We start from the raw sequence: 11,460 nt of genomic DNA, 5'->3' as shown, positions 1-11,460 counted from the left end.
CTATATACAAAGTATATAAACTTTGAAGTTTTTATACTGTGTTGATCAAGTAATTAACAGGAGATGTTAGCAAATGGACAAGAAGTAGCTGTTAAAAGGCTTGCGAGATCCTCCGATCTAGGGGTGTAGGAGTTGATGAACGAGGTAGCGGTGATCACTAAGCTTTCAGCACCGGAATCTCGTAAGGCTGCTTGGTTGCTGTGTGGAGTGTGAAGAAAATATGCTTGTTTATGAATACATGCCAAATGGAAGCTTGGATGCACATCTCTTCGGTAAGTAGTTATTGGTCAAACAAATGTGCATGTCAAATTAGAAAAAGAGGCATGTAGGCCAACAGCCTGGAGAATTGGGAGCTCTAACTACAAATACATTCTGTGTCAAACAATTAATCATGCATGGCCTATATAAATATAACAGTAAGTAGTGCTGCTACAGTCGCTTGTATATTATGCTGACATTATTCGAAGAATTTCTCCGAGTTTAGTCTGCGGTGCGAAAACGATGACTAGTAAACCAAACCATGTTTTGCTAATGGAAGGATGCACGGGTTTGCTGCCCACAAAGTCCAAAAATAATAAAGCACCCAAAATTCTCCAAATCTTCTGTCACAAATTATAGAGTCATATCTCATGCACAGCAGCACTTTTGTATTTGCTCCTAGAATCTTGAATGGATACTCATTGACCCTTAACAGCGTAATCCCAAAAAATGAGGCTTTCCTATTACGGATATGAAATTAGATCAGAGAAAATTCGAATTCCTCAACTTTGATCACCAATCAGAAATTCACCAAAAACGTAGGAAATTTAAGTTCTTTTTCCATATTTGATAGAGTTTCTTGAAACTTATGTGAACATTGATCTAGAAAGGGCTTGATCACCTCTGATTTTGTGGGCACGACGAACCTGATCAGATTCAGATAAATACACACAGTATACTGTATTTATACGGTGGGAAGATACGGAATTGAACAGTCGGCAAGTGGCAGTGTCACCATTATAACGATTCCACCTGTGATTAGTGTGGAATACAGAGTTAATAAAAACTCTCTTTTTTGCACAGAACCTTCCTTTTCTTCTCACGGGTACTCTTCTGAAACCCTAGAAATTTACTGAATTGCTACCGGTGTTCTTTGTTGGAGAATTTCTGGAAAAGTGAGGTGTCAATAGTGAATCTCAATGCGGGGCAAAGATCCGCCCCGGGAGGAGCTTCGGTGCAAGCGGACCGACGGGCGACAATGGCGGTGCAAACGGCAAGCGATGGTTGGAAAAACGCTGTGCGATATCCATTATCTTCAAGGAAAGCACCGCCAGAATAGAGAGAAAGTCCCTGAATCGCTTAAACTGGAGAGAAAAGTAACGAAGAAGAGGGCAAAAAATGGGGATACTGTTCGGGTTCGGAAATTGAAGCAAGTGTCATTGGCAGCGGAGAGGAGGAAGCGGCAAGCTGTTTCGGAAGCTTTGGATGATGTATTGAAGAAAATGAAACTGAGAAGCGGAGACTTGCAATTGGAATTGATTAGAGAGTTCTTAAAGAGGCAGGTGGCGAAGAAGAATGAGAAGGAAAAAGAGTTGAAGGACAATGTGCTTGCTGATGAAACGAGAAAATTACCATATGGAGTTATGGCTATTTCGCCATCCCCTGTCAGTTTGGAAAAATTTGGGGAGTGCAATGGTGGTTTGGATGTGAAACTTGGCGTGAATTTGCATGAAAATCCGGTTTTACAGAGGCATTTTCGGTCAAAAAATATTGAACCACTCCCCATTGGTACATTGCAGGTTAGCATAACCTACGTAACTAAGGCAGGTGTAATATATCTGATTTTAGCTCCAGAATGGATCTTTGTCGAATTGTGAATGAATTCATAGAATTTTTCCTGGTAATAATTTTTATTTTGGATTGGACTAGATTGTGCCATTTGCGGGGAATATGAAGAGAAGGAAAACAAGAAAATGTCATTGGTGTAAGCAAAGTAAAGGGCGGCTCTTGATCAAGTGCTTAGCTTGCAGGAAACAATTCTTTTGTGTGTTTTGCTTAAAACAGAGGTTGGTAGTTCTTATTTGACTTCAAAACGTGCATCTGGAATTTAGAATGCATATGCCTATGTTTCAGGCCTGGTTTATGTCCACTAAGAAGTTGTATTGTATTGTTTGATTTTAAAAATTGCTATTGATATTTGTTTAAACTGAGGTATTGAGTTTACTTAACCAAGCGTGTGCCTATTTCAGAATTTGAGCAACCAAATTCCTTTTGCTGAGAGTCAAATTTATGTTTTCTAAGAAAATTTGATTAAGCTTCTCACCATGTTTGGAAATCTTGTTAGTTGCCAACATGCAAGTAATGTCAACTATTATGTTTTATGCACTGTCTTAGAATCTGCGATAAACGTAGGAGAGAATAGAGGAACATAATTAATTATCATTATTAGAAGCGGTGATTCTGCCTTGCCTAGTGGAGCAAACATGATTTTCACTGGTAAACTATCACTAGTTACATTTGAATCTTATGTAGGCATATCCAGAAGCAAGCTGCAGAAATGAAATGTCCTGCATGTTGTGGAACTTGTAGCTGCAACATTTGTGAGAAACAACAAAATAAAGCAGTCGGTCATAAGGTTTGGCTGGTGAAAATATGCACTTCGTATGTTGTTTTTGTGGAAAGCACCATATTGATTCGACTGTTTTCTACCCACATTTCGTCCAGGAATGCTATAGTGGAAAAAGAAAGGTCAATAAGATCAAATTGCTACACTATCTAATCTACATGCTTCTTCCTGTGCTGAAGCAAATAAATCATGACCACAGTATCGAGCTTGAATCCGAAGCTATGGTAACAGGTATAGGTAATTTTCGATGACGTAATCGGTGACTTAGTTTCCTTTATTGATGTTAAATTATGCATCCCAACTTTTTTTTACAATAGGGAATCCCCAGTCTGAAATCCAGATTTCCCAGGCCAACTTAAGTTTCCATAAGCTACTTTGCTGGTAAGTTGCACTTTATTGCAATATGATTGGATGATAAACACAACCAGTTGTTTTTCTTGTGTTGATGTCTTGTGTGGTGATTCAAATTTTGAGCAGCGACAGATGTAAAAGTGCTATCACGGACTACCATAGGACGTGCATGAACTGTTCGTACAACCTTTGTCTGAGTTGTTGCCGGGAGATTTCTCGACATAGTTCATATGGAAGTTGTATGCGCAAAAGTTTGAAGAAAAGGAAAATTATTGCTTCTGTTGATGATCTGATCTTTAAGCGGCATATTTCTAGACAAAATTCTGGTGAAATTCCCCGTCTCTTCCCGACGCCCTTGTTAATTTGGGAACCTAGTTCTGATGGAAGTATTCCTTGCCCACCTATAGATATAGGAGGCTGTGGTAGCAGCAACCTTGATTTAAAATGTGTATATCCCTGCACCTGGAATAGAGATCTCGAAGTTAGAGCTGAAGAAATGTTACGCCTTTATCACCTTCCAGAAACTGCAGATTTTTCTCTGTGTTGCTCGCGATGCCAGGACATTAGTCATAAAGATGGTGATGCTAAGGTCCAGAAAGGTTCATATAGGAAATTAGGTTATCAGGACAACTATCTGTATTGTCCTTCTATTCACGATATGCGTGACGAATCCCCCGAGCATTTCCAGAGCCATTGGACTAAGGGTCAACCTGTTGTAGTTCGAAATGTGCTTCGGAGAACCTCAAGTTTGTGTTGGGATCCAGTTATTATGTTTAGCTCTTACATGGAGAATAAGATTTCTGAACATTGTATTGAAAACGACATGAAAGTGACAAACTGCATAGATTGGTGTGAGGTCAGTTAATACTCATCTCTCTTGTTACCTTTATTATTTGACAGTTTTCTTTCGCTCATTAATCATTTTTCATGTGAAACACTGTCAACCGAGTATGATTTTTGCATTGCTATGTCAGGCTTTCACCTTCATTTTTTTGATGTACAAATTTCTGTTACCATACTCTTATCAGTGGAATTTCTGTAATCACCCTTTTCGTCTTACCCACTCCCATGTTTTGCCTTGTGAAATGTAGATAATTCTGTCTGTGTCTTTGTCTAAAGACAAGTATTGTTTTTTACAGGTAGAAATCGACAGGAAGCGGATTTTCATGGGATCATTGGAGAAGGGAACACATGCAAGCATGCAGCTAAAAACTCTGAAGTTCAAAGCTTCACTTTCCTCTCATTTATTTCAAAAGCACTTTCCGATCCACTATAATGAGATCTTAAGTGCCTTACCACTTCCAGAATATATCAATCCAGTGTGTGGCCTTCTGAATTTGGGAGTGAAGTTGCCAGAGCAATTTCGGAGGCCGGAGTTAGGTCCAGGTATCCATTTTTCATATGGAGGCCCAGATGGACAAATGCAGGCTGATGTTTTGTCAAAGTTGTACTATGAATCACATGATATGGTAGGACCCCGCTTTTTGTCAAATATGATTTTTCTGTCCAAATGTATTTAATTAATGGTTACTATTTAATGTTGGTGATGAAATATAACCTATATTAGCTTTTCATTCTCAGGTTAACATTCTCGCTTGTGTTACTGGTACTCCAGTTTCACCAGAACAAATTAATAAGATCGAAAATTCAATGAAAAAGTGTAAGGCTCTAGATCACAATCGTGGGCCAACGTTAAGCAATTCTAGTGATCAGAAAGGTAAATCACCTTTGCAGAGTGAAGGCACAGCTGAGTCAGGATTGCAAGATATCAGGGAAAACATCCACCTGGAAAATGAAATTGCAAAAGTTCCTTTTAGGTCTATTGAAATCCTTGAGGATCAAACACTTGATACTGAAAATGGAAATATATCCGACGATAGTGAATCTGATATTGAGGCCTCATTATATTGTTGTGGAACCATCGAGAAATCTGAAGATACTGATGAGTATTTTCTAGGGGCAGATGTAGAAAGCTCATGCTCCACTGAAGATAAGCAAGGGAGGAATTCTTGTGGTTCCCAGTGGGACATTTTTCGTCGACAAGATGTGCCAAAACTTCTTGAGTACCTCAGGCGACATTCTAAAGAGCTGAACAGCGGGTCATGCTATCCAAATCATGTATGTTTACTAAAAATGAAGTGTTTGTGCTACAAAACTGCAGTGTAGGAGTAAATATTGATTTTTGTACATGTGTAACAGGCACATCCAATTCTAGATCAGAACATTTTCCTCGATGCATTTCACAAATTGAAGCTTAAAGAAGAGTTTGGTAAGTTTCATAGGTTCCTATTTTCTAAGCAATTGCTTACACGTGCTCAATAAGGAGCTTGTTTTCAATGCTTGCAGATATTCAACCATGGACCTTTGATCAATATCCTGGAGAAGCTGTCTTCATTCCTGCAGGCTGTCCTTATCAAATCAGAAAACTTAAGGTGGTATTCTAAACCAAGCATTTTACACTACCTTAATTGGCATTTAACTGTCAGGACCCCATCAAATAGCGTTTTTAATGCGAAGGATCTTGTAAATGTCTTTAAGAATGATTGACAAAGTAATGTTCTTTGAAATTCTAAAATCTCCACTGAAAGTTATTTTGCATCTCTACATCAATGTGCATGATACTATGTCCAGTCATTGGGCCAAAGTCCATGTTGTAGTCTGTTGGACTATATGAAAACCATTATTATTTCCGAATTTGAAACATAAGGTAGTAGTGGGGTAATTCCATCTCAGAAAGCGTGTTGATTTCAGTATATCCTCATTGGATATGTTTTCGAAATCCAAATGGTGTGTCAGTCATATGAATTCTAGCTGTTAAAAAAACCGAGCTCATGCACCTAGGCCTGGCGCACAAGCCTAGGCACAGCCTTTTTGTGAAGAGTGTGCCTTGTCACCCTTTATAAGATTGAGTATTTTAGTGAAGAACATATGTTTATGTGTAGGTTCCATAGGACCTCTGAACATTTCAATATGAAATGAACCAGGCAGACTGATAGTTTGCCTATTGCTGGTTCCAGTCTGTTAACGTGCTAATATAGGTAGATAAAATTGCTAGTTCTATTCATTTTTTCCTTTCTCTCTCTTCAAATTTACTTTGAAACTGTATTCTGGGTTTAACATATGCAACTTAATTGTTGATAGCTCTCACTTTTACAGTCATGTGTCAATGTTGTTTTTGATTTCGTCTCTCCTGAAAATGCTACTCAATGTATTAAACTGGCCGAAGAAATTCGCTTTCTTCCTATGCAACACAAAGCCAAAAGAAAGTTGTTGGAGGTAGGTTGTAAGGCTTTCTTCCTGTGCCCTCTGCAGCTTTCTTATTTTGTTCATCTTCAACGAGCTTATCAACTTTACAAATGGCTTTTACAGGTGGGGAGGATGGCTCTCCATGGAATTAGTGAAGCAGTTGAAGAAATCGGCAACCTGAAGCAAGTGCTCCTGTAGTACTTTCTCTTATTTAACCCTCGTCAAAATCGGCAACCTGAAGCAAGTGCTCCTGTAGTACTTTCTCTTATTTAACCCTCGTCTGGATTAATAGAAAGGTTCTTAACGCAGGTGAGGAAGAGTCCCCCACTCTCTGTAAGTTACTAATGTGCATACAGAAGTGTCTGGTCTTTATTACTAGTTGAACTTTGTTTTGTCCTCCTCTTCTCTATCTCATGATTGCAAATGCTATTATTTGCAGTGGTGTGTACATAAATTCTCCCGTAGCATTTGTGCATAAAAAATATCTTACCAACCTACCTGTTGGAAAATAGAAGCAGAAAAAGAGTACAAACGAATATGGAGGAAATCCACACTCATTGAATCACAAACTTGGCTATTATATAGCCTTACAAAGCAAATAGAAATAACTGAACAAACGTGAAAATAGTCAGCATATAAACAAACCTACAACGTGCTGAAAAGACTAAGTCAACAAATAACAAAATCCAAAAGAAAAGAAAATAGTGGTAACTAACCACTAAACTAGTAAAATAAACATAAATACCAACATTTCCTTCCTTAAACTGAACACTACAAGCTTCAGTTTACATCAGTTTCAGAGCAGACTCCCAATTGTCCTCGCAGTTTGACAAAGGTAAACTTGAGCAGCTTAGTCATCATGTCAGCTAGTTGTTCTTGTGTATCACAATATACTAATTCCACAATACCATCCTTTGTAAGATCTCGAAGAAAATGAAAACGCACATCTATGTGCTTACTTCGACCATGCATTACTGGATTCTTCGAAAATTTGATTGCAGAGCTACTGTCACATTGACTAATACATGACCTGCTTTGAATTTGATCTAGCTTTCCCAACATCCTTTTTAACCATACTGCCTGACATGCACATGAAGTTGCTGCAATGAATTATGCCTCTGTGGTAGATAAACTCACTATTTTTTGTTTCTTTGATGACCAAGAAATTGCCCTTGAACTTAATAAAAAAACATAACCTGAGGTGCTCTTTCTATCTTCCAAGTCTCCAGCATAATCACCGTCAGTGTAAGCAAAAAGTTCATGTTCTCCTCCCTTACTGTAGAAAATCCCAAAACCTTGTTCCTTTTAGATACCGTAGCACTCTTTTTGCTGCCTATAAATGTAACTCAGTAGGATTATCCATATGTCTGCTAATTATACTCACTATAAACATTAGATCTGGTCGAGTAGCTGTGAGTTACATGAGACTCCCTACTAGCTGTTTGTAGTAAGTCTTGTCTACTTTAGCTCCCCCTTCATCTTTCACAAGCTTACAACCAGGAACAATAGGATTAAGAACAAAATTACTTTTATCCATTCCAAATCTGTTGAGTACCTCTAAAGCATACTTTTTCTGACATAAAAAAATACCATTAGATTTTTGCAAGACTTCAAGTCCAAGAAAATACTTCATCTTTCCAAGATCAGTCATATCAAACTCATGCTTCATGGAATGTTTAAACTCGGCAAACATTATTTCATCATTTCCTGTAAAGATTAGATCATCAACATATAAACTGACAATCAAAACTTTACCTTTTTTGTTAGTTTTGATGAGCAAAGTATGCTCATAGTCACATTTTTCAAAGACTTTCTTCATGAAATATGCTTCTATACGACTGTACCAAGCACGGGGTGCTTGCTTGAGCCCATAGAGGGCTTTCTTTAACTTATAAACTTTTTACCCATTTCCTTTTTGCACATAACCACAAGGTTGTTCGACAAAGACTTCTTCATTCAATTCGCCATGTAAGAATGCAGATTTCACGTCTAACTGATGAATGGACCACCTTCTTTGAGCTGCAAGTGTGCGACTACCAACCGAATTGTTTCCATACGTGCCACAGGTGCAAAAACCTCAGTATAATCTATCCCATACTGCTGTGTGTAACCCTTTGCCACAAGCCGAGCTTTGTGCTTTTTCTACTTCTTCATTTTCATTAAACTTAGTCTTGTAAACCCACTTTACTTCAATTGTTTTTCCTCCTTTGGTAATTCTGTCAATTCCCATGTACCATTTTTCTTTATTGCTTCCATTTAAGCATCCATAGCTGTTCTCCATCTCTCACTTTTAACATTCGTCAAAATAAATGGGATCGGCAGCTGCAAACATAGCAAGTTGAACTTCATGCTCCTCCTCAGAAAGTCCTTCACCTGTCTCATAATTTCTCATCCAAACAGGTGGTCTTCTATTTCTGGCTACTGCATTTGAAGTGGACAGGTTGTCTCTGTTTTGTATCAAAAAATCAGATTCAGTGGCTGCAACATCACTTTCTTCTTCATGCTCAATTGTATCATTATCACTTTCTTCTTCATGCTCAATTGCTTCTTCCCCATCATCACCCCATTCTAGATCACAAACGATAGATTCTTCATATTTCTTATCCCAATCCCAATTCTTGCCTTCTTCAAACCAACATCCCTACTGATTATGATCTTTTGTGAAATGGGGTCATAGGGTCTGTAAGCCTTTGATTCTTCACTAACTCCCAACAATATACAACTGAAACTTTTATCATCAAGCTTTATTCTTTTGCTGTCAGGCACATGAACATGTGAAATGCATCCAAAAACTCTAAAATAGTCAACTGAAGCTTTGAGCTTACCCCAAGCTTCTTCTGGAGTTTTGTTTGTACTGCAAAAGTTGGACTTCGATTTAAAATATGCATTGTCCAATTTACAGCTTCAGGCCAGAAGGTTTTTGGAATCTTTTTCGCTGATAGCATACTACGAACCATATTCATAATGGTTCTATTCTTGCGTTCTGCAACTCCATTCTGTTGTGGCGTGTATGCAGCTGTTAACTGTCGTCGTATGCCATGAACATCACAGAAATTTGCAAATTCCTGGAATGTGAACTCGCCTCCTCGATCATTACGCAAACTTCTAATAAACGAGTCTGTTTCCTTCTCAACATGAATCTTAAATCTTTTGAAAACAGCAAGCGGTTCTGATTTTTCAACCAAAAAATAGACCCATGTTTTTCGACTAAAATCATCAATGAAAGTGAGCAAGTACCTTTCCTGTTGTTTGAGATTGGATTAATCGGTCCACAAATGTCTGCATGTACTAACTGTAAAATTTAGCAGCTCGCCAATTGCTTTTCTTTGGAATTGAAGCCCTGTGTTTTTTTCTACCAAACAATCTTTGCATAGTTTAGAGGGAGGCTGAAATTTTGGTAATCCATTCACCATCTTCCTTTGTTGAAGAGTCTTTAAGCCGTTAAAGCTGAAGTGGCCATATCAATAGTGTCAAAACTGCGAAATGTCTTGTGTGATTGTGTAAAACAAGCAGATGAAATAGGTTGGGATAGAGCATGCAATACAAACATCCGATTTGCTGAAATTTTGGTGTCCATAATCAAACCTTACTGTGAATGAAACACCTTACACTGGCCATGTTGAAACAAAATGGTAAGCCCTTTTTCTTATAATTGTCCAATACTCAGCAAATTATTCTTCAACTCAGGAACATAAAAGACTCCAGTGATGATCTTTGTATACTGATTATAGGTAACTGAACTGATATTAGTGAAGATGATAGGCTTTACTGGTAACGTGATGTTTATATGAATTCTTGCAGGTTAAAACCATTTGCTGCTTCTGATGACTCATACTAGTTAGAATATATTTAGCTGGCAATAAAGCTCGGTAGCAATGACATTGTAAAGTGAGATTTCAGTTAGAAGCTTTCTTGCACACATGTTAGGAATCATCTTTGACCCCGGTTAATCATAGATTCAGGTAGATATATTTTTTTTCATTTGTTTAAATGAGTTTCATTCTACAATAATTATCTTTTGTGTCTGAGGAATATGTTGGTTGATATTTGTTATGGGATATAACAGGGACTGTGCCTACCTTTTGTTACGTGGAATTTTGTTTTCCCATGTGAGTAGAAATAAATTGCAAGTGCTGGAATCCTTCTCATTCCCACACACGCGCACACATATAGACACTAGATATTATCAATGCTACATAAAAAAAAAATCCTTGCTTGATTTTTTTTTAATATGATATATTTGTTCTAGAGTTTTTAAAGTGACTTTCTCATCGATTTTAATAATATATTCGTATTAATACATTAAGAAATATTATTGTCTTTTAGTGCAATTCTTATTCTTAAAAAAATAATATTTACTCTTATTCCTTTAGTAATTGTTAACAAAATTGTCCCGTTCGACCGTCTTAGATTAGTTTTTTTTTTTTAATGTTTTATGATAATGATAATGTAATTTCGAAATTGATAGGCATTAGGCCACGTTAATTACCGGCACCCACAGAAACAAAGGCGAGCCCACCATAAACCAGTAATCCGCGGTCTGCCTCTTCCTTACACCGCCGCTTGTTTCAGTCGAAACCCGCACTTGTCCGTGCGTTACATCGTCCTATGTATATATATAAAATGAGGGCTTCCTCCATTTAAATATTCACTCGCATTCCAAAGCTACTGCTTGATATATAGATCATTGCTCAAGTGTGCGATGCAGGTTGTCAAGGAACAGAGCAGCAACTGTAGGCCAACCATTGATTCTTTCAAGAAATGTAACTATAAGCCATCTTCAACGAAGCAGGCCCGGAAGTTCTCCAGCGGTGTCCAGTCCCCGGCATTATTAAAGACTGCAAAAGTTGAGAAATTAAAACAGGCCGAAGACTCGCTTCGCACTGTTATGTACTTGAGCTGTTGGGGTCCCAATTGAAATTCATATGTTCGTTGTTTATGATTGGATATATATATCCATTATCAAGGGCCGTCGAAACAGTTTGATAAAATTACTTTTTCGTTTTCAAAGTTCTTTTCCCTCGATTAATAAGCACTATACGAAATTTAGCCGACATCGACAGATAGGCTTCGCAGTTGCAATAATTCCCATCTTGACAAGAGAAGCAATATCTCAATGATTTCCCATATTGATATAATAAAATCGTATTTGGTAACTTGTAGTGATATATATCTATATATATACACACACGACTTTAAACATGATTACAACAGTAAATTGAAGTTATGTGTAATTATTTTTTGTAAATTGAACTCAA

At 37.6% G+C, this 11,460-nt stretch overlaps 1 protein-coding gene across 13 annotated transcripts; it reads left to right on the top strand.

Annotated features, from left to right (window-relative positions):
- Positions 1 to 357: 357 nt before the first annotated feature.
- Positions 358 to 11,193, top strand: LOC142548960 (lysine-specific demethylase JMJ28-like). 13 transcript variants are annotated; one of them, XM_075657640.1, is made up of 15 exons: positions 359 to 1,778; positions 1,909 to 2,045; positions 2,512 to 2,614; positions 2,704 to 2,842; positions 2,923 to 2,986; positions 3,083 to 3,812; positions 4,096 to 4,425; positions 4,538 to 5,074; positions 5,156 to 5,225; positions 5,303 to 5,388; positions 6,113 to 6,232; positions 6,326 to 6,521; positions 6,642 to 9,933; positions 10,004 to 10,164; positions 10,911 to 11,193. In XM_075657640.1, the coding sequence occupies exons 1-12, from the start codon at positions 1,179 to 1,181 to the stop codon at positions 6,398 to 6,400; spliced, it is 2,991 nt and encodes a 996-aa protein (XP_075513755.1). In that variant the 5' UTR covers positions 359 to 1,178; the 3' UTR covers positions 6,401 to 6,521; positions 6,642 to 9,933; positions 10,004 to 10,164; positions 10,911 to 11,193. The 13 variants fall into 13 exon arrangements, with proteins under 13 accessions (XP_075513759.1, XP_075513755.1, XP_075513751.1 ...); XM_075657636.1 differs by lacking the exon at positions 6,642 to 9,933 and adding an exon at positions 10,671 to 10,789 and having other exon boundaries at positions 6,326 to 6,511; positions 10,911 to 11,044; XM_075657632.1 differs by lacking the exon at positions 6,642 to 9,933 and adding an exon at positions 10,671 to 10,812 and having other exon boundaries at positions 6,326 to 6,511; positions 10,911 to 11,044.
- Positions 11,194 to 11,460: the final 267 nt, after the last annotated feature.

Source organism: Primulina tabacum, chromosome 6, assembly GCF_025594145.1.
Source record: "Primulina tabacum isolate GXHZ01 chromosome 6, ASM2559414v2, whole genome shotgun sequence".
In the NCBI taxonomy this organism is placed as follows: Eukaryota; Viridiplantae; Streptophyta; class Magnoliopsida; order Lamiales; family Gesneriaceae; genus Primulina; species Primulina tabacum.
The sequence above is the reverse complement of the archived record's forward strand: the minus strand, read 5'-3'. Positions and strand labels throughout refer to the sequence as shown.

Excerpts from the sequence above, each read along its gene's own strand:
- LOC142548960 (XM_075657641.1), top strand. The coding sequence starts at position 1,179 with ATGCGGGGCAAAGATCCGCCCCGGGAGGAGCTTCGGTGCAAGCGGACC. Across the intron at positions 2,843-2,922 it reads AGCTATGGTAACAGGTATAG|GGAATCCCCAGTCTGAAATC; the intron begins GTAATTTTCGAT and ends TTTTTACAATAG. Across the intron at positions 3,813-4,095 it reads ACTGCATAGATTGGTGTGAG|GTAGAAATCGACAGGAAGCG; the intron begins GTCAGTTAATAC and ends TGTTTTTTACAG.